The sequence below is a fragment of the Pungitius pungitius genome, chromosome 17 (genome assembly GCF_949316345.1).
Source record: "Pungitius pungitius chromosome 17, fPunPun2.1, whole genome shotgun sequence".
In the NCBI taxonomy this organism is placed as follows: Eukaryota; Metazoa; Chordata; class Actinopteri; order Perciformes; family Gasterosteidae; genus Pungitius; species Pungitius pungitius.
The window spans coordinates 5,268,237-5,292,424 of NC_084916.1; the positions used below are offsets into that span (position 1 = coordinate 5,268,237).

The window sequence follows — 24,188 nt, forward strand, 5'->3', positions numbered from 1 at the left end:
TGTAGATGACAGGACAGAGGTCACCAAAAAACAAATTGGTAGCCACTGATTCCCAATGTCTGTCTTCCAAATATAACATTGCAATATGACTATATCTGGTCAATTTGTAAGAGCTAAACCACACATATTTGGGGGTTCAAGAAGTAATATGGAAAGCAGTGAACACTAATCCAAAGACGAAATGGTGGTTGATGTGGCGTTCATTTTATTAGATTAGCATGAGTGCAACAGCCACAATTTGCTGTGAATGAGATAGAGGTAGCAGCAGCAGTTTAAACAAACCAGCCTTCATGCATATTTCATGAGGCTTGTCAGTGAACCTAAGGCATTTCTTTCAGGATGGACGTTACACGGCTCATTTGGGGCGTCTCGCTGCTACATGGAAAACAGCTTCACTGCAGCAGACCATGGCAGACTGCCGCTTGGTAAGTGCTGCGTTTGTAACACACACTGGAAGCATAACATGAGCAGATGGAACTGACTTGTATGTTTGCTTCCCACGTGTTTTCAATGAATGTGGTTGTCATCAAAGCAGTTCTTACTAATCATATCACTGCGACAGCAATTATTTGAGCCTTTTTGTGCAATGATTCTATTTGTGATCTTACTTTCACCTTTAGAAATGTCATTATTAAAAAAAAGAATAGAAGAATAAAAGAATAATGAAAATAAAGCAGAAAGTGATGCCCATAATACCAAAATAGAGAAAAATCAATGACGATGTCTCCGGAAAAAATAGATATTGTGATCACAAAAATACATTTGTACATTTGCACATTAGATTTTTCAATTGGGTTTAGGATTATAGCAAGAAATAATCTGTGTGGCAAACACATGTTTAAGATACTAACATGTTAGGTTTAGCAAAATAATCTTCGGAATCAAAAATGATCAGCACCTTGATGGTTCTTCAAGCCTATATTTCAGAATTGATTTAGACATTTTTCTTGTCAAAAATAGAAATGTAATCCAGTGTTGTGCCAGCACATGTGTAGGTGTGTGTCAGCGGAGGAGGAAGCCTATCTCAAGATGTGGAAATGATTCTCCTTACTGTGAAAATATTTGAAAATTCTCTCTAAGGGTCTTCCAGGGCCGGACCAGAACTACCAGAGCACATTAGTATCATATACTGTGTCACAGGTCTCATTGCATAAGTAACAATATCATCTGAGAGTTGTGAAATTGGTAACCTGCCACATGAAAACTGGTTTTATCATGGAGATCATAGTGATACAGAAGGCTATTTTGGCCCTTTATATAGACTTTCTAGAGCGATGACACAGACAACAGAAAAAAACAAAGTACAAGTACAATCTACGGCTGCAACCATTCCAATTTTATTATTAAAATCCTAGATTAGTTCAATTTTCAATTAGAGTATAATAGTACAATGCAAATAGTATAATAGCAGTGCCCTGTCTTGGTAGATCGGTAACTCTAACTCTCCCCCAGGATTAGATCACGCCGATCTTCGGCCTGTCTGACTTGGTCACGCCAGCCGTGACATTCTCTCACTTTTGTTATGGATCAATGAAGCTGTGCACCTGCTAAAGCCGGTTTATTTTATTGATATATCATAATAACAGTGAGAAGGGATTTGTCGTTTTTTTAAATTGACCAGAGTTTAAATCCATCAATACCAACAGATTAAGAAAAGGCTTATTCACTGAAACTAGGTCAGACACAATTTGTTTGCAGTGAAAGAACATTGTTTAAGACAGCAGATAATAGGATTGGGGTTTATTAAAAAGAGATATTTTTTATGAAACGCTAAAAATTATGAAATGTAGCTTTCTTTGTCTTTAACATATTTAACAATGTGTTATTCAAAGCAATAATTGACCGCCTAATTACTTTTCAAAATAGTTTTTAATCACAGCCACGTTTTTAGGTTGACTAGCTTTTTGTGCTGGTTGACACAAGAAAAGCACGCACACACTCACACGTAACACTGTTATGAATATGTGATGTTAAAGGGGTAAACGTTTCATTTGGCTTTTGCCGCAGAGGGGAGGGCTGTCTCGAGGGCGTGTTTATTTCCCCACATCACAAATAGATAGCAGCAATAGAGATCGAATAAATCAAGGAAGTGATGCTAGTCTAACATATAACAGAGGTTAGAGTGTTGAAACGTTGCCATAGTAACACGCTGGGACGAAGTGCTAACGGCTGCTGCCGTTTCTTTCTCCTAGATGAAGGTGCTGAGTGGACACAGGCACTAACACATCCTTCCATACGGCCTTTGTCGGTAGCGATAAAGTTGGTAATCGGGGCTCTATTAGTCACAGCCATTTATCGGCCACGCCTCCAAACAGCAGAATGAGGAAGAAATAAATACAAAGCCCTATTTTCACTGGCCCTACAGGGGTTGATTATAGGTCACAGAGGAGCTGGTACTGTAACGTGCTGTTGATCAAGTTTTCCAGGTAAGATTAAACATAAGCCTGTGTAATAACATCCCATTGCACTCTAACCCTGCTCAGCAGGGTGCTCACCATTAACACACCAACAGAACACCGGCCCAGTGGATAGAATCCACCTCTGAAATTAGATTAACCTAAACATTTCCTACTATTTCTATTGAAATAAATGAAATAAAGCGCCGACAGAATAAGGAAGTGTGAAATATTAATTTGTTTACATGCTGTTAAAATACAGAAATTGATAGTGCTAAATAAAAGTACTAACCAACCTCACCAAACGTCCACATTACGTGTGGATACGGGAGTGTGTGTCAGACCTGGTGCCTTCATGCAATCACTTCTCCGTGTACACATCAGACTTTCAATACAACTCTGCTAAATGTCACCTGCAAAAGTTCTCACAACCACTCTGCAATGGTGGGCCTCATTTCCGCCGGTAAATACAGGGAACTGAATGAGGATTTCATATAGAAGATGGTGGCAGCCGAACCAAAGAGCTGGTGGTGGACTTCCTCCATGGAAAACACACTTCTCTAGAACAAGGGGACGGACATTGAGATTGTCAAAATCTTCTAACTGGGTTGTTGTACTGACAACTCTTATAGCACTGTATAAGAAGGGACAGAGCAGAGGAGACTTTTGGAGGACAGGGAGCTCTCCTGAGGACCTTCTTCGACTGTCGTGGCATCAACCATCTCCTATGGAGTGGTCTTTCTGAGCAGCAGCAGAAAGAGATTACAGAAAGAGAATACATTTATCAAGAATGTGCGCTGGGGGGGGTCCTGGCAAAGCTATCGTCCTTGATGGACAACATGTCCCACCAGATGAAGACATCCTGGCTGCTCCTTCAGCCAGCGACGGATTCCCCCTCAGTGTGTGAAGTAGAGGTATCCCAGGTCTGTCAGGCTGCACAACCGCTCTGCTCCATGTGTGCCAAAAAAACACGTTGCAATATAAAATACTAGTTCTCTCCGTTTAAGTAGAGTATCTGTGTACATATAATCTATTTTTGTATATAATCTTTCATTGAGTTTATGTGGATTCCTGTTTTGTTACTGCTAATCTCTAATTGTTTCTCTCTGCGTAAACTGTACCTTTTCTGCTGTAATCCCATGAATTGCCCCACTGCAGGAACAATTAAAGGATTTATCTTATTTCAAAAGAAGGCTTTTGGAACATTTTTAGCAAATAAGGAAGCAGTAAAAAAATATAAAGAGCCATCATGCTTTGAGTGGCCGCCGACCTTATCAAGACACCCGAGGCCCCCATGAGGTTGATCTGGAAAGGCTTTTTAGTGAGAAATAGTAGGCCAAAGGGACAGAGAGGAGGAAAAAATAGATATAGTCACTGGGTACAGAGGGAGAGGACGAATGGCAGGAGATAGGAGGGGGAATCTGCCCTTAAGATGAAAAGGCATGGAGCAGAAAGTGGAAGCAAACATGATTGGATTTGGCTGGGGAACATGGGGAACTACACTCCCTGAGGATAAGGGAGAAGGGAATAAATACAATTGACAGATAGAAGAAGATTCCAAAATGAATGAAAAAATGGTCCCCATGTGTACACTATAAGAACTTTGCTGGCCTTGAACGTTGAAAAATACAACATTCAAAAATAAAAACAAGTTATTTTAAAAGTATGTTTAGGTCACATATATTTGAGGTTTTGACATTTTTTCATTTTTTAAAAATCTGCACACTGCAAGACTTCTAATGTCAAAAATGTATATAATTGAAAAATAACAATGTTAAGTCGACCCAATAATATTTTTCATTCACTTAATTTTTATTTTGAATAAATTGTTGTATTTTTCAATGTTTAAGACCAAAACTCAAACTTTCAGGTGGGATTACCATAACTTTTGCATGGACTTGATTTCCATAAAAATTGATGATCCCCATAAGTCACTATTGGGGTCCAGTTCATTCAAATGTATATCAAGGTTCTGTGAATGGATCTTTTAGATCTATAAAAAGGTTTGTTAAAGGCTTATATTGATGACATAAATGGGCATAACATGAAATAAGTAGGTCATCCAATTCAGTTGTTTTAATATTCAGACAGGTAAAAGGAATTAGAAATGATTTCAAGCTACGTGACAGGGCGTGCAGGGTAGATACAGACATTTGCAATGTAAAAGAGGGACCTTCTGCAGACTGGTGGGGAACAAAGGGGGGCAGGGAAGATGGTGGGGGGATGGGGCGGGGGCTATGCTTAAATGTCAGTGGGAGTGGGGTGAGATGAGACAAAGGATACGGAGGGTGGATTTAGCGGGTGGATGGAGGTGTCTGCTGGCTAAGAGACACACAACATAATGCATCACAGAAAACATCCAATCAATGTTTTAAATACATTTGATAAAAGAGCCACCTGGATTAAGAGATAACAAAGAAAGCTCCAAAACAGACCCGGACCCCGTTGCATCCGGATCTGGACATATCAACAATAAACAATTGAGAATCCTTCAATTTGAACTGTCACAGCTTTTGTAGCCTTTACGGCCCTCATTCAGCGGACCAGGAATCAAATTGATCAACAATGTGTCCTGTATATCATCTCACTCAATGTGCTTCTGTCAATCAATATGTGTGTAAGGGTTGCATCTCCAGTGAGGTATCTGCACTTGGCAGAGAGGATAGACCCAAACGGGGAAACGTTTAAATAACCAAACTAACAAGCCACAGCTTGTGTAGGACACCGGGTGGATGTCAAAAGGGACTGAAGGGGGACATTTTTATTTATTTATGTTCTGGGTTGATGCCTAAAACGAGAGGAAGCAAATCGTGCTTTGCACTTTCATACTGTTTCAGTGAAGTGCTCGCTCAGGCAGATTTCCTCTTTGTGTGGGTAATTTGATTAAAGTTTGATTAATTGTTCTTTCCTCTTGTGAACAGTAGAAACTGAAGTAACATTTGATGCTACATCTCTTCTGGTAGTCTTGATTGATCAATGTCTCAGGTTCCCAATTTTAAATAATTGGACATTAAAAGACAGAATACAGAGTTTGGGTTTCTGATTGTAGCACTCTCGACTGGTTTGTAAATAATCATATAATTAGCATGTAACTCAACCATCAATGTTAAAAAATACTCAGTAATACTCATATCAATAGTTTCACATTTCATTTTGCAATCTTTGAAATCACACAGTATGCTTTAGAAAGCCCATTATTGTGAAACCATAACCTGTGAAATTATTATTGTGTAACTTTTCCTCCAAACCAGTGAGTATCTGTTTGTAGTTACAGTACAGTAACAATGATGCTCTTTCAGACCTTCTCCCACTCTGGAATAAACTGAGCACATTGTCCTGGGGGCATTAGCTCAGTGGCTATCTTCTGGATTGTTTTCATCATATGAGAAAGTCTACCACTTAGGTACATTGAAACACAATGTGAAAAAAATCCCAAACGCCATTTTGACCATTTCTACTCTCAAATGTTTTCTTGTTTCAGTCGATGTCTGGCAGTAAACTAAAGCTGATGAATTATTCACAACCGAGATCAGATTATGTTTCACCTGGATGATGCCAAACAAATGAAATGCAGTGTGACACTTTTTGATTGTGTTTAAGTTATCTGTGAGAATCATTTCACCAAACACTTGACATTTAAGATGTTTATTTACACTAGAATTGGATGAATTCATTATAAAAACATTCTTATTAAAGAATATATGTGTTACGATGCTTAGAAGGATGTAAACAATAAAGAGCAGCGAGCCTTAGGACAATGTGTATTCGTAACACACATACACAGTAAGTTTAATTTTCTTACGTCACACATTAAGATGAATATCACAAAGAAGAAACTCTTTTTTGATTATTTCTTTGAAAATTTAAAATGATCAAAAAATGAATGAACATTGATATATACGTAACATTTCATATATTTTGATTGGCCAAGATATCACCCACAACTCTGAGCTGCAACTTGTCAAATTTTTTGATGAGATTGAGATAACTAGTCAGTTACAGTAAAATATTTATACATTGTTGAGATGTATATGTATGTCCATTTTCTGTGTTGTGTTAATGAATATAATCAAACACATGAGGTCTTTGGGAAGAGCTGTCGTCTCCTGTCTGTGTCTGCCAGCCAGCCTGAGGGCCTATTCTTCAATAGACACTCATGCTAGTGTGGGGGATGGGAGTGCACACACACTCACAAAATCACACACACCTGCTCATTATGAATACACATGAAGCAGAATTCTGTCCTTGCCTCCTATAAACTTTAACCAGCAGCACACTGTTCAAGTCATTCTTGCAACCAGGGTGTGCAAATATTTGGATAATTAGAGTTAAATCCATTTTATAGATGCTAATTCTAACCATACATTTAAGCATTGATTGTATTTAGTTTGAAAAGCCAGATGCTACTGGAAGGTGGCAGGATGCTGCAAACAGAAATGGTAAGTACATTTCAAAGCCATAGTAGTATGGGGGAAAGAAAAAACAATTCCATTTTCATATAATTACTCAATACCCCAAAAAGCATTTGCTCTCCCTGTGTTGGCCAGAAGCCCAGAGGAATCTAATCTAAATAAAGTAAATGAATATTCATACCAAAAGAGATTTGAAACACTGCAATGGTTCAAGTGCAAATCGTCACAGCATCTCAACTCTATGTGGATGAAGGAGGGGGCTCCTTTTGTGTGAATTGTTTCATCCTGGCAGAAAAGAGCCCTTGGCTGAAACATTCTGAGTGCATGTTTTGAATTTAATTTTTTATTGTTTATAATTATGCTTAATTGACCAAATAAGCCCTTAGAGTGCAGCTTATTCCATCACACATGATTCATGCAGCCCTTATCAGCTAATCATCTTTATTATTTTACATTTCAATATCAATTGGTTGTTCCTATGAACATCTGAAAGTAAAAGTGAAAAACAGCATCAACTGATTTGGTGCCTGAACTGTATGAACTCCACACTCACTACAATATGTTGTTGCAGACACTTATGCCACAGCATAATAAAAGGGGTTCAGCTGCTGTGTACTAATAGACATGTACACAAATGACACATTTAGAAACAAGGCGCATGCAAATATGAGATATATTAAAGAGGATAAGAAAGAGAAAGAAAGAGGCACTCTGGGAAAACAAGGGAGCGTCCCCCTGCTGCTGCGCCATCTCCACCCGATCATGCTAATTGCAGTAAACAGAGCAGATGGGGTACAGGTGCACCAAAGGGGCTTTATTGAGGTGGGGGCAAAGAGGGGGGGGGGGGGGTGGAAAAGGTGTTGATTAGCCGACATAGACTCACTGGGATCTTGCCTTCAATGTGTTGCCAGCGATATATTTAGCTTCATCACTCAGTGTAAGTGTTTCTCACTTATAGAAACAGGGCGAAGGGTGTGGGGAGGGAGATGATTTATTTTCTTAGTTGGTTATTGCGTTCTCAATTCTTTGGCACAAGCATGCTGCCGTGCTCTCTGACAGACCACAAACGTGATGCAGAATACGTTTCTCTTTGTTTTAAACAAAAGTATTAATACACAGGAGGCATAATAAATTTCACTGGGTTTTTTAGACAAAATGTTATGTACAAAGATTTAAGAGGAGCCATCTGTGCTGCTGTCACGAGAAGACGTATTTCAATTAAATGTTAGCCTTGACCTCATCAGGCGCTGAGTATTATTAGATGAAAGCATTTGTTTGAAAGTTCTGCAGATGAAATAACGCTCCGCGTCCAACCAGAGTAAGAGAGATAACAAAAAAATATGTACAGGTGGCTTTGTATCACAAATGCTGTTTGATTCGACGATCCAATAATCACTCCTCTATCTCATGAAGGGCTTGTGAACATCTACAAAAGCGCTATTCGACCAGTGTGCATTAATATATTCAAATACAGCATATGGCATTGTTGAAATATTAATGTGTTTACAGTGGTGCGAGGCCTGCTAAAGGTCGACAACAAGCAGTGAGACACCAAGCACTATGTCTTAATCCCATGGGATGGAAAGGAAAACGAGTAAAATCATACATCCACATACACATTTCACCACTCACGATGGGAGACACGTGAGCTGAATCTGAGAATTACAAACTGTACTCAACACAGACCATTCTATTAACTAACTTAGAAATCCAAATGCAGAGTTTATTTGGTTCCTTTATTAACTTGTTGTAGTTAGTAAATTGTTTCTCATTCTTTAAGTGTGTAGTGGATACTTTGTCTAAGCTGCAGTTGTGTACCTAAACTGAACTGGTACAAAGGCTTCCATTATACTGTAGACTTTCTTAAGTATCCGAGTAACGAGTTGTTAAACGCTGATGAAATTTGTAGAAATTTCTCCACAATATTGTCCCCACTTGCTTCTCTTCTCAGCCCAAAGGTTAAGTTTGAGTAGTCTCTCACTTATTAGAAAGCCTTTAAGACTGTCAATGTGATGTTGTTTCTACCCCTGGCTTAGCAACCACGCAGAAGGACCGCCATTTTCTGTGTACAGACACTAGTAAAGATCCGGCCGATCTGATTGGAGCCTCCAACAAGACAACAAAGACAGGACTTCTGGGAGTGTCTGCCTCTCTCTCAGCAGGGCCTGCTGCACCAGCCTCCCCCTAACTTGTGTAGCTGAATTAAACTTTTTGAAACATGTGTGTGTGACCTCCGTTTTTTGTTGCCAACATTGAGCCATGAAGTAACAGTATCGACCGCAACATTTCTGAAATTGTGACATCCCAATATTCTATTTGGTAAACTGCTACTGGTCAGAAACGGTGACACATTGTGTCACAAATTGCTAAAATGAAACTTGAATGAAAAAGGGATTATGGAAATCATTTTGAAACAGGTTTTCAGGCCAATAGAAGCTAAATACGATTTTTATAGTGTAGTGATGCTAATGCAAATGTGTCCCCTGGCAGCTGAGGTGGAGGTGTTCATCACCTGACACGAAGAATTGCCCCCCCCCAGTGCTCTGAAAACACAGGAGTGACTGACAGCCCAGAACTACCTCGTGTACAGCATGTGAACAGAAGGGTGAACCGCTGATTGAGCCGGTTTCAGTTTGCCTTCAGGCAACGGAATGATGAGCACAGCTCGAGACACCACAATCTTTCCACTAATATATACCAAAATGTGTCCAGTTTTTATGTCGGGTGGTTTACGGTGAGTTATACAAATTAGTCAATGTAGCTGATGTCAGTCTTTTATCAGTAAAAGAGAAATATAGAATGATAGGTATACAAATATGTTCTTTCTTAACTGTTTGTTTGAATCTAACGCTGAGATAGCTTGTAGATCTTATTGAACTGGCAACTGGTAAAGAAATAAAATGACAAACCTGGGAAAGATTGTGTTAGTCATATGGAGGTTGCATTGTCTGACAATAACTGGCATTAATATTTAATGTTGAAGTATTATTTCATTAGCTGGTAAGGCAATATTTTCTTGCTTTGCAGTGATTTTAATGGAACTCTTAAAGAGCTCACAGAGGAGCGCAGGTCATTTGCAAAGCAGACGTGGCCTCTGAAATAAAAACTCATATAATTCATCTCAGTTTTAAGCCGGTACCATCTAAGTTGTTTCTTTTATTCTTACACAGCAGAATACATGACCTACAGCATTTAGCTCAATAACTCTGGGATTCCACAGAAGCAATACAGAACCCACAAAACAATTGGCTAATGATGGTGCTTGAGTAGTTGGGATATATGGACATGGCTGGTGTAAAACCTCAATTTAGCTGTGGCCACACAGCATGGTCTTCCCAGGGTTAGTATTCAATGGAACTGCACATTAACTCCGCAAATACATACATATTTTTTTGTTTTGGGCAGTCAATTTAATTATGTTGGTGGCATGGAATTACCCACAATGCCTGTAAGTGCTCCCGGGAGAGCCACACAGTGGATTGGACATGTAAGCATAGAGAAGGGGAATAGAGGCTGAATGGCTTCACTCTGAACCGGGGAGAGGGAAATACAATATTAGGTCTTTCACACACTACTGACTGTCAACCAGTTTACAGGGAACCCAACGCAAGCTATTTGAATGAAGTGGTGCACGTGCAAAGCAGATGCATTCACAGGAAAATGTGAACCTAACTTAACCTTTCCCTTTGCTGCTACCTCAGTGCCCTCTCTGACGTTATACAACCCTCAGCAACCCTCAATGTAACAACGTAGGTCCAGGGAGAGGTCCCTTCTTGGCAATGGGTGGCTCCCTTATACCCCCCAGGGAAACGGGGTCTCTGTAGAACTAATATTAATACAGCCGTAGCCCCCTGTGTGGTGATAACAGCCTAAAAAAAAACAGCTGCACAGAACAATGAAAGAAATCCAAGGGCAAGGTGTTTTGTCATCACTGTCTGGGCCAGCGCTGCATAATGCTGCTTCATGGGAGTGAGAAGTCAACATTAGAAGTGTTTGATTTACTCCCTATGCAGCTTCACAGGAAACATGAAAGGATCAGGTAAGGCTGCACGATAATGGCCAAAAACATAATATCGGTAATTTGATCAATTTAGCGTTCACAATTCTGGTCTCACATCCAAGCGTTCCTCACATCCACTTCTCCCAATGACCTCCCTCTCTCTGCGGTCACTAAAGGTTTTGCATGATTACTGCAGCCCCTTTTCCTCAACCCTGCAAAAAGCAACACAGCAGGATGTTCAAGGATGAGAGTGGCCTGACGAGTCCAATGTCGATCATTCCCTGCCAAAAGATTTGTGCTGATTCTTCCAGCTGAGAAACCAAAAGGGGGGACCAGAGAGATGTGAGTGTGAATGGTTGTTTGTCCCTGTGTTAGCCCTGTGATTGGCCGGCGTCCGATCCTTGGTGTACCCCGTCTCTCCAGCCCCCCCCCCCCCCCGCGGCCCTGTGTGCAGGTGAAGCGGTTGAAGATGGATGGAGTACCCTTTCCTCCAGATTTCATGACGGTTCCTTCTGGTTAGACAACAGTAATAATAATAATAAAAAGTATTATTATTATTATTACTGTTGTCTAACCAGAAGGAACTGTTAAAACATAATGTGTTTTTTCATGTTTTTTTTTTTGCTTTTCCACCCTTCCCTATGAGGATTCCAAACAGCCTTAACAGACAAACACTTTGAGTAATTAAGTTTATTTTCTCAAAAAGTTATTACTCATTCCAGAGCTGCTTCACTAGAGATCTAGCGGCTTTCATGGCAGTCATTCCTACAGGTCAATAGAAATGTAAAGAATCTTTAAAAACATGACATTTGGATGGGATTATGTTCACTGTTGGGGAAAATGTATCCTGTTTATTTGCCCGTCCTGCAAGCTCTTTGTGTACCTAAATTATGAACTATGTGGTGGACAGCCAAATCAAAGCAAGAATCCCATTATGGTTGTATGGCAATCCTCTGAGGTGCATCACAGATGGGAAGAAAGTTCACAGTACCAGAACTCTGCCATCTGCTCTTGTTCCTGTCCAAGCGTTGTCTGACTGCAACACGTTCAGGAGAAAAAAAGCTTTGGCTCCGCTTGTTACCCTTTTTATTTCACCAACACTTACCAATTCCACCTGCCCGATTGCTTGCCATTAGCCTGTGAAGTGGCGAGCAAATTACACCTATTGAGTAGATGGAGAACTTGTCAGCATGTGACATTTAGTTAAATGTACTGGCAAAAAATGATGGAACGTCTTAATGATATCAGTGTGCATGTGTAGACAAGAGAAACAACTTGCCCATGTGTGTTGATAGATGTGTGTGTGTGTGTGTGTGTGGGGGGGGGTGTGTGTGTGTTATTGTGTCGGTATTTCATTTTGCTGGCTAGTGGTGTGAAAACAGACGCACCAGGGAACGCAAGTGAGACACTCAGAGGCATGACAAACACACACACACACAGATACAACTCAGCGATCCGACAAGTTTAATAGGGAGAAGGTCTCTGGCTCGAGCCAATGAGGACCACAGAGCTGCAATATAAGTGAAAAAAGAGCAGCAGACACACAGCGTTTCTACTGAACATACATACAAGTCGTACACGCTGAGTTGCCCAAGGTGCTTTGGAGGTGTTTGCATTGCTTTCTATCATTATTTGCTCCACGTGTTCTAATGTTCCTTCGGATAATTTTACATTCCTGGGCTTGTAATTATCTTATTTTGTTACCTTGTAGCAAGTTAACTGCCATAACAATGGTGTAACATCCAGAAGCCTCTGTGGATGGTGGTTCTATCTGATGGTGGTTGTACCTGCAGTGGTCCTGCCGTACTCTTGTTCTGCTACTTGCAATTACTTGTGTGATTTCTGTTAGAGGATTTGAATGTATTGTACATTTTTACATTGTTGATTCTGTACACATGACATCCATTGTAGTCTGTCCATCCCGGGAGAGGGATCTCTCCTCTGACGTTCTCCCTAAGGTTTCTTCCCTTTTGTCCCCATTGAAGGGTTTTTTTGGGGGGAGTTTTTCCTGTGCCGATGTGAGGGTTTCGGGACAGAGGATGTTGCATGTGTACAGACTGTAAAGCCGTCGGAGGCTAATTTGTAATTTGCAATTTTGGGCTATACAAAATAAAATGAATGGAATTGAATTGAATATTCAATTGAGTACTTAAAATAGTAACAGTAACAGTAATATGATTGACCCATTTTAAATATATCATCAGAGGGCTTTTTTGACAGAACCACATTGTCAGTTTAAAAGTAGTTCAAATGATTCCTCATCTTTAATCAGAGCTCTAAAGTAAACTTAAAAATGTGCGAAAAGAAGCAGAGTGGCATATTTCCTAGTGCCCAAATCCCCTGAATATTAAATAATCTTTAATCCAACCCTTCATATTAATACTAGCAGTGCCTGGGATTGTAAGCAGGTCCATTAGATTAGTAAAAGGGATGTAACTGTGCCTCCTTTTCCAAAATATAAAGAACTAAAAGTCCCTTTAGTGAAGTGCAGACGTTTGCCAGGTGTGTCAGCTATGGCTGCGTCTGCAACATTTGACTGAAGAATACGAAATCACAACAAGTCCCCAAAGAGCAGATAACCTGTGAGAGCTGTGTGTGACCCAGTGGGTTTTGGAAAATGGTGTGTTGTGTGGAAGAGGAGGAGGATGGTCTGAAGGAGCATTCCTTGGGAGACTACAGCTCAGTGACTTCCATGAGTAGGGTGATCCAAGCAGGGACTGAACATCGCTTAAGACCAAGCCAAGTGGACACCTACTTGGATACTAACCTCTTCCTCTGCTCTTTCCAGTTACATCACTTTCCATGTGCTTTGAAGACAAAATGTGAAGAATAGAATAGAAGAAGTACAGGAGTACAAATGTTACAGCTGGCAGCCCTGTCGGTTTCGCCAGACTGGGGCGAGGGGGGGGGGTTCCAACCACCATCACACTGACTATGGACAAGCACTTCGTACAAACCCTCTTAAACATCCAGGACTGTTTTTTAAGTAATTTCAAGGACTTTTGTTATTTAGATTTTGATCAAATTTTCCTTTAATGTGATCAAAACGAGCGAACGAGGAACAAGGTTCTCTGCATCAGACAAAAGAAAAATGATTACTTTCGTCACAGCGTTGTTTCTGGTACTTTGGTTATTTATACATGGAGTTGTCATAGATCTGCTGTGATTACATCCACACACGCGGGTGTGTTCATCATGGAAAGGAACTTCCTAAAGTTTTTGCTGGGCTCAATGACTGATTCGTCAGTGATCACATCACCAAAAAAAACATCCATCCATTACTGGAGGTCACAGCCCCAGTTTGCTAAATCTGACCCACTGACACTCCCGATTGGCCGCTATGACCCACTTATTGGAGAACACTGGATAAGCTTGATCACTCTCCTCTAACTCGTCTGTTATTAAGTGTATTGGTGTGAATGTAGGCACAGCTGCAAAGCTGACTCCAGCCCATCTGATCGTGTCACTTCCTGTCGTGTTGGTGGGCTCACTGTGGCTCGGCTGGACGTTTACAGGCAACATTCGGTTTAGAGACACCTCACCTGAAGTGAAGGGAACCCAAACTTAATATCAAAGACTTAATACAACTTAAATGCATTACTAATTGTGTGACGAAATAATAATATTCTTTGGTCTTGCATCTTCAATTCTGGTAGAAAAAGAATGCCTTTAAATAGACCTTTAATCTTCTTTGATCATTTAGAAGTAGAAAGACCAGAAACATAAAAATAACCATCCTGATATTTATCTCAAATGGAGTAAAAGTAGAATGTATGTGGACATAAAAACTCTAGCTACAGATTGACCATAAAAAATCTTCCAAACGCCAACTTTTCATCTCACTTAACCAATCTGATGACCTATCAGTGAATAGTGGAAGAAGTGAGAAATATACGGAGTGACACCGCTGTGACACGCTGCCAGTACACATTTCGTACAATGACTTGGGAGCGGATTTCAAGGAGATTGTGTCTCCTCCATTTAGTTTTACTGCTGGAGGATCATTTATTAACAGGCGAGGATGTTGCCTTCGACCGTGAATGAGAGAGCTCACTCGCTGGGCTCTGACAGTGTTTTGACTTCAGTGGGCTCCGCAGGGCCTCATTAGACCGCCAATGACCGTGTTTGCGTCTTCTAGGGAGCCGCTGCCTGCAAGACCCGATGAATAATACAGTGATGACTACGGTAGAGGTGCAGATGTTTATGCAAATGTTGATGTTGTTGGCTGGAATAGGGATGAATCATTTCACATATCACAGCATATATATTTCCATCTCGCTCTCTAGTTATCTCTCTTAATTAAACTCATTTAATTCAATTCAAAATAAGATTAGGGCTATGAACTCCCTGGAGGTTGCAATAAAGTATTCAGTACCCAGCACAATATTAAAGAGTTGGAGAGTTTTGCTCTTAATGGAGAATGTGTACAGTTTGAAAGCTGATGTGGCCAAATAATTAGAAAAGTTGGTCCCTTATAGTATAAGTATATACATGCCCAGTCAATCAAATAGCAATCTGACAATTATCATGGTGTCGAAAGCTGACCTGTGTCCTGACGATTTAGGAAACCAAAACAGCGCGAGCTAGAAAGGGAACATCCTCTTGCTTCTATCTAAACATTAAGGGCTCTCATCAAACCTTAGGACTCATCCTCTCTGGACCAAAAAGAATCACCACAAATGAAAGAGAATTGCGGTTGAAAGGTTACGAATTACGTTGTGGCAAAAGAAGAAGCCCAAATCAGGTTAATTTCCATAGAAGTTTGAGTTCGGAGTGTCTTGCTTCTATATTACCACATTGCACCTTTTGTATGAAGGTAGATTTGTGTCTTTATAAGGCAAAAACTATTTTGAGAGCAAATTTCTAGCATTGCTAGCGAGTAGTAAAAATAAACTGAGAATCAATTATTTGTTAGTTTTGCTCATGAAACTAGAATTTTGGCTGCAAAACCAAAGCTTTTGTTCACTTTTGTTTTTGGTCAAAAAAATTACTGCTTTGGTCCCGGAAAAGAGATTTGAGTTTGTACGCTGAATGAACCAGGAGTTTCTATTGGTGGTTGGATTGGGCGCTCGGTGTCTGCTTCCACCATTAAACACTGACGGGAGGCGACTGTCAGCAGCGACACAGAGCTAAGTTGACTTTTGGATTTTGTCAAAATGATTTTTGACACAGCAGCTTTGTTTTCATGTTGTTAGTGTTTATTAAGAACGACTTTCTACGTGCATGTAACGATAGCCCACAGAATTTTTGTTCTTTTTGTAGATTACAGTATTTGTTGAGGTAGGAAAGTCCTACTGCAAGTCAAGATATAGCCACACTAATCAATGAAATGCCAACATACTTTCTCCAACTTTATCCCAAATGTTGGCAGCATAAATGTATTTTTGTCTATATAAATAAATACATAAATTTCCTCTCCGTGGGTTGAGATATTTTCTGTTGGCATCAAAATCATCAATAGTTTGTTTTACTTCCCTCTTGCTCTTTTTCAGCGAGCTATTAATTAACTGGCTACGGAGTGACTGCCAGAGGTGAATCTGTGCCTGTGTCAGCCTCCCAGCTATTTAGAACACATTGCACAGAACGGAAATAGTACAAATCCCCAGCACGTTAGTGTGAGTGTCACTAAGCTTCTGCCAGCACATCGTCATAGTGTAGAGATAATATAACACTAACACTATGTCTGATGTCTGATGGCCCACAACCCCATTCCAACCTCAATATATGGCTGAGCCACATTGCCACGAAACAATATGTTTGGCTTTCCAACATCAATCCAACTTAAATGGTTGGTGATAGACACTTCTCTCAAAAGGTGACAATGGTAACTTAAAAAATGTAATTACCACACTGTCTTAAAAAAATAGTAGTTTTGGGTGTGGGATGGAGAAAATGTCTAACGTTGACATCTTGAGACCATATTAATGAGATATTTAACAACGTCTAACCAAAACAAATCACAGTAAGTCAAAGGTTCATGGTCTAAATGAATCTGCAGCCATTCAGAATTAAAAACAAAGTTGAACCCATCCGAAATATTAAGTCTTATTTACTATGCTTTTGTTTAACACATTTCTTTCCATACATGATGGTTTACTTGTCAGATCATTTCAGTATCATGTGAATGCGCCATCTTGCCATTTATCGGGGTCAAAGAAAGGTGGATGAAATAAGGCTCCGGGCGAAGCCGGCAGAAGGAGGTTGGTGACTGTTGAGCCCACTTCTTTACGGAGACCTGGACCTGAGACCGGAGACCTGGTCAAGCTGCAAATGAACACTGACACTAACGGGTTTTTTTTGCTGCTATTCCTGATTGAAAGTATAAAATGAACATGAATGAGCTTCTGTTATTGTTTCATTTTTCATGTTTTTCTTTGTGTTAGAAATGGGCCAAAAACGGAATGTCATCGTGCATCCCGGGTTGTATGAAGGAAATGAACCATCACGTATCCCTGACCTGAGGTTTAGCACAAGGTGAGTGCTAATGGGGGACGGCATGGAGAGGAAAAAGCAGGTTGGTGAAAAGCTCATTATGCTGCTTAGGCCAATCCCCAGGCACGTTTCCCAGGACTAATCAAGCTGCATTGGGTGTATGGAGAAGTCAAAGGCGAAACAAGGCTTTATCTAAGAGCAGGAAGACATCTCTAATCACTGTAATGTGGTTACTTGGACTACTATTGCACCAACACACTAAAGTTGCTCTGCTTTCAACTTTGCTGCGTCTTCTTCATCCTTATCTTTCTTTTCATAATAAATCTCTCATTTTATGGTGAAGACAATGCAATACGGGTGTTTTGATGGGTAACACCTGATGGATTTGACTATGTCTGAAGACAAATTATAGTGATTAATGATTAATACAATAAAACAATGAACTTAACCTACATATAACTATATTATCCAAGTTCAACCATGTACTCATTGGTCGTCCACCATCAAAAAAGAATCGCCTACTGGAACACGCAGGGACAGGGAATTACTTAAGCAATTTACCCAGGACTAATGGGTGATTATTAAGGAAAGAGATGGCCAGACTGTAAATAGATGAGAATACTTGTAGTTGGAAATTCCGTTGACCATTATTTACTCAGCCCTGATTGCCACAAAATGTATGTGTATAATGATAGTCCCAAGAGGATGATGCCTAAACATGTGGTTGAGTACCCTGACAATTTCTCTAATACCACAAAAAGGCCAAATGTCAGTTTTCTCTAAACCCTACCCCTCACATGCACACTGGCCAATCATATCGTAGCATCAGACAGCTTTGACTGTGCTCCGACAACTATGCGGCTCTGCTCCAGACTCTAATGCAATCATTTCACAGCTTCATCTTTTTCAGACTCGATCTGTGGATTTGGAGCAAGTTACAGTCAAAGAAAATTTGAAAACCTCTGGTGCAATGATTAGCAGAGTATGTTAGCATATCATTAACCAGTGTTGCTGCATGGTAGCTCCAATCGTTTGAGAGTAACAGTCTGGGGTGGCGCATAACGCATGGTAAATTTAGCCATCATCACTATGATCCATGACATGATGCTCAAAAGTGGATGGCCACATTCCTAATAACTTTGCTATGGATATTCATGGTTACAGAGCATGGCTGCTATTTCTTACTTCCTGACAGTTTTGATTTTTCCAGCCATTTGGGTATCTTGTATACAGCACATTTAAACAATTAACAAATGACCTTCAAATTTGCTGAGCAAAATGAATGATGCCCATTGGATGAAGCTTGTTGAAATCAATCAGTCGTATATATCAATATCCTCGCAACTAACTTTCCAGTTTTAACCACAGATCGTAAAAAAATCCAATTCCTCTTTTTTTCGTCGACACTTTTCTGGATGTAATACACACAGCAGCCTCTACTGGCCGCCAACCACTCCAGATATTTCATTTAGTTAATGCGTGGCCAGTGTCAGCACCCATACATCTGTAGACCCATTTATCAGTCCAACCTGAGTGTGTTTTGGGTTGCATCAAACCAACCTCACTCCCCTGTAATCACTCAGCCACTTCGTGTCCACTCCCTACAGGAGGAACACGGACAGAAACACTCCTCCCCCACTGGCAACTCTCTCGCTAAGAGTAATGAGGCATGCAACATACACACACTCCGCTCAAAGCCCGTCCCCATGTGTGCACGGATGAGGATCAGTGTTGCTGTAGCTGGAAGATAAAAGTCATTCAGCTTTAGTAAACTGCCTTATTAGGAATGATTTTTTGTATTTGTCAAATAATAAAAAGCAGGAAAACAAGTGTGTTTATTGTGATAGTGTTTACACGGCTGATGTAATGACAAAGTGTGGGGGGGGGGTGTGTGTAAGTATGAGGTACACACAAACAACTCGATGGCCTGCCGGGCAAAATTGAACAACTTGATGAATCTTCTTCAAGCCTATGCAGATTAATGGCTGCAATTTGGCACTTGATGAATCCCAGGGAAAACAGAAACAACCCCCCCCCCCCCTCCAGCTCCTTCTGCACAAGCCAATCTCACACTCAAGGGTCTATTCAACACAAGAAACGCCCTTTAATCACTTGTGACTTGTATTATTAAGACATATGTCTTAAATTGAAGTCGTTCCAACCAAAAGCCCACATTTAATCATTGCATTTTAAGAAAGATAACATTTGTTACAGCGCTAGAAAATATTGATGAGTTCAGCTATAAATACAAAGGTTACTGGCACCTTGAGGGTCAGTATTACTCTCACATTCACTTCACGTCAGCGGGACTTTATTGAATTTACTGGTGTAAATGGCTGATTTACGCAGCTGACACTTGATCTGCTGAAACAGCCGTATCTCACCCTCCACTCCTGCCTCCTTTTTACTGTTGGTACCCTCTCGAGACCTCTCTCAGTTCTAAGGTTAAAGGTCGCTCTGAGAGAGGGAGAGGGTGGTGACAGTTTGTTGGGGCGGAGGGGGCTATGGGGGGTGCTATGGGGACACAGGAGGAAGAACAAAGAGGGGCTCATATGTCTTGAGGCAAAGGATTTTCCTTCTTTTGTGCACCACATTTACATTAGCATCTGCAGCAGAGGGCCTGAACAGAGCCGCACATGGATAAGGCACAGTTATTCTTTGTGTGTGTGAGTGTGTCTGTGTGAGAGGTTCAAAACAGGCTTAAATAGCCTCCATTCATTGGGTCTTATTGAAGCTGACTGGGTCTTTACAGGGGAACTGTCCCATTAATCACCAGCACGTGTTACTGCAGCTTGTTTCTGCAAAGACTTCTGTTGTCGTGCACTGTACATGAAATGGACAAACCGTGTGATGTTTACAGGTCATGGTGGTGGTGATGGGTAGAAGATTAAAGTGATGAGATCAATAAGGGCACTCTAAAAGTATACAGAAGCATGACTGTGATTTATAAGCCTCTGAATACAGAATTAATCTCTAATGCAATTGATTGCACATCTGGTGAGAAATCGCCAAAAAGAGGTTCTAAACTAAAACAGTGTATTTAGGACTGAGAATACAAGCCTAAACAAAAATGTTATTAAATATTATATGAACGTGAAATTGATTAATGAACATTTCTTTAATAATGATAAAATACAGCAAACTGGGCCATATGCCTATAGAACTGAATAAGCATGGTGACATGTTACGTTGTTTCATCTGCACACACAAGACGTAAAGCTGCTTTAGGAAATAATTTCACTGTTCTGTTTGAGGTCGATTTTAAAGAAATCTCTTTGCCAAATAATGAAAGTTGGATCTGTAGACTGTAGAATATTGCGTAAAACTGTTTAAGAACTATCCTGGTTGCTTGTTTCTAGGTCCACTTATCATTGAGATGTGTTCTGTGATGTTCTGACAAAGATACTTTTCAGGGCTATTCATATATGTCAATATTCAAGTTTTGCCTTCCGATCTTTACCTATTGAATGTTTAAATCTTCTCTCAACTAAGGGAAAATTTTGGGGTGAAAAGATGACGATATGCAATTAACCGACCGCCATCCACCTCAGCCGCCATCTACTGCCAGCATGAGACATGCAGGGAAACGCATATTCAGCTCATCATTTTTGTTGAGGAGTAAACTCAGAAGCCACCCTTTTTTCACCAGTGAAAACTGATGGTGGCACATGGAGTGGTGTGGTGCGTTGGGAACCGCAAGATTGGCGGTTTGAATCCCAGCTGCTCCATGTTCCATGTTGAAGTGTCCCTGAGCAGGACACCTAACCCCTAACTGCTCCCCAGGCCAAATGTAAACCATGGGTTGAAATGCAATGTAAGTCACTTTCGATAAAAGCTTCAGCTAATGTAATAATATTTCCCACCACATACTTACTGCAAGTATTTCACTACTGTGTTAGCCCCTCCTCTTTAGAGATTGGCCATTAATGCGATAAAAGATTACCTTGGAATATGTCTTGATTTGATATTGAGTGATGATTTCTTTTCACAAAGATGCTTTTTATAATTTAAGGCAACCAGAATCCACATCAGCTAAAGACAAAGACATTAAAACTACTATCAACAGTTCCATTACTATTACTATTAGTTTTGCAAATGTCATAGATGGACAAAATATTCCTGCTAGAAACTGAGATAGCAATAGCACCAAGTGGTAAAATATTTCCATTTAGAAATAAAAAAATGTCAAATGTGTGATACACTGTGATGTGACTGAACAAATACTTGACCGAAGGTCTACCAAAGTGCAAAATGAAAAATACCAAAATGCATGGACTAAAAGGATGAAGTGAGTTATTTCCACCTTGAATATATGTCAATCATGATACATCTGTGCAAATATAAATAAACTGTATTCATCCATTAATAAATGTTCCATTCTCCAGTCTAGCTGACTGATGAGAATCAACCAGCAACCTCCACTCAGAAAGGGATCTAATCCTGCAACCTTCTGTCCATGGCTTCAGCCAGCAGGTCCCCCGCCAAAAGACATTACACACAGTGCGAGATTACTCATCGGCACAAAATCCCACACAAGTGTAAGGGATTAACGTGATACACATTAATCCACATTGTTTGTCTCATTCATTCAACAGTTTGGGCTGTTGTGTTGAGCAGGTAGGAAAGGATTGAGGCCCCGGAAGGAAGGGAAGGAATATGAAAAAATATTAAAATAACCGAAACAAATGAATGCTTCATTACCATTCATCTCAGTAGCCTGGTAAGCTGGCCAAACTAGCATCATGGAGCCAAGTGCCGGCACACTTAAGCCGAGAGGAGACATGCATAAACGTCTATCCTGTATGTAGGTTAACTTTGTCTGGCCAATCTGCTATGGTTTCTCTTCACATAATCTCCTCCCCTGCCTTAACACGGAGGGAGGCACAGCACATAATACCAGAGGATTTAGATTTATTTACAGTTTGAGCAATAAAGCTGGTAAAAAACAATAACATCATGAGGGCAACAGATTATAATTAAAGAAGCAGAGAAAGTCTAACCCATTTCATTTTTTAGATTATCTCGAATCACGTTGATTATGGCCAATTAACCATAGATATTGACAGTTAATTCTTTTTTAAAACTAACAAATTATTGGTTTTCCTCAGTCAGCTACTTTACAGTGACACAGAAAAAAACACAGGTATTTCTCCAATCAAATCACAACACCAACATTAAATGACTTAGTTATTGTTACAACTTCCTTGCCCCAGCCTGAGCTGTTTTGTCAGCACTATTTCCATTGATCAGCTTCCACCGATGGGGGACTTGCAGGATCCCAGTGAAACCAGTACATTGATCCGGCGAACCAGAGAGAAATTAGACAGAATAGAAAGAAAACATTGATCCAGCTATGTGCACCCCTGTCCCAATGTCCCAATGCATGCGGGGGTTCATCCCCACCCTCCAGCTCCCATCACTCCTCCCACTCCATCACGCTATACATCAGCATTGTGTCCTTGTGAACATGTGCTGCTCTCTCGCTGTGTTAACGAGCATGGACCAGTGAAAGGCACCACCCAAAACAGCAACAGCAATGAGCCCTGTATTGAACTGCAGAGCGGCCTTTAATGTAAAAATACTGCATCTACAACAAGCTGGTTTAACTCTTCAACATCCACTTCTCTGTAGATTAAAAAATCTGCATTATTGCTCAAACACTGCATGTTAAAAGCAGTTTACAGCATTCTTGTATTTCACACATGCAGCTGCAGTGCACACAGCATTTCTCACCAATTACACTTTATGTCAAGCAGTGATGAATGAATCAATAGAAACGCAGGGCAGACGAGGAGTCCCAGCTGCCTCAGTCCAGAACGGCGTGAAGCATAGCCGAAAGACAGCGACCCATCTAACGCCCCAATCGGGGGCGGGAGGAGACATTCCCCTCATGGACTGCAATAAATACCTCACCATACATCGGCAAGATGGCTCCAATACATCAACCTCTGCCACATGAAGGTCTGCATAAGAGACGGGTACAAAAGAAACTTTTGCTTGCAAGATGGTTTAATGAGATCATAAAAAGTAAGGACTGCTATACATAGAAAGAGATCAAAATCATAAAGAAGATGACTTTGAGCAAGTTCTTTCCTGCACCCCACTACTCGAGCATTTATTGCAAGTGTGGTAATGGATAGAACTTCCATCCAGCGACTCAGCCTCTGTTGGACACCTCTCCCGTACCCCAGGTAGTGCAATAGTAAAGAGGGTGGACCGTACCTGTTTGCCAGATGTACAAGGGTTTAGTTTCCATTGCGGTTTGTGCATCCATCTCCCATATGGAGAGGAAGAGCAGCGCTGTCCTCCAGAGAGAGGGGAGCTGTGCCTCTTTCGAGAGCCCCAGCGTTCCCACAGCCCTGCTGGCTAGCGCCATGGCCACCGCACAGCAAATACCGTAGCTCCCAATGCAGTCAAGAGGGAAAAAAACAAGCCGGGCCCGAGGTAGGGAGCGAGACTGAAGTGTGCCTGTTATCTGCCTCTGCTTTGTCTACCCCAATGCGTCCAAGTGTAAGTAATCCAAGGCAAACAGAGCTGAGGTCTGCTCTCATCCGTTCCCTTTCCCTTTCTCTCTTTGACCCTGAGTGAGCGACAACGGGGCTGGCAAAAATAAAACAGGGAACAATAGATCCCTAAGCCCAGCCTGCTGCTGCTGCTGTATAATGGGTTGATGCAGCACCTCTCTCTCTCTCTCTCTTCCACTCCCTCTCCCTCTCTCTCTCTCTCTCTCTCTCTCTCCCCATGTGCAAACTACCCCCCCCCCTCTCTCACTCGTCATAGTGTAGCTGTTCACTTTACTCAGATCAAGGTAGATGGCTGGATCTGTTTGTTGGTAAAATGGAGACACCACAAATGGATTAAAATAGACAATAGGTCTTCATATAAAAACATATTGCCTTTACTAGGAAGTAAAACAGTGATTCCTCAAGGTCAGTGGTGAAAAGTAAT

General features: G+C 40.8%; 1 protein-coding gene across 1 annotated transcript in view; it reads right to left on the reverse strand.

The window, feature by feature from the left end:
* The window catches only part of thsd7aa (thrombospondin, type I, domain containing 7Aa), a 91,767-nt gene extending 67,828 nt beyond the window's left edge, over positions 1-23,939 (reverse strand). Inside the window, exon 1 of the mRNA XM_037473338.2 lies at positions 23,463-23,939. Coding sequence (XP_037329235.2) covers positions 23,463-23,616 — 154 coding nt within the window. The 5' untranslated portion in view covers positions 23,617-23,939. The remainder of the gene's footprint in view (positions 1-23,462) is intronic.
* Between the last annotated feature and the right edge of the window lie 249 nt (positions 23,940-24,188).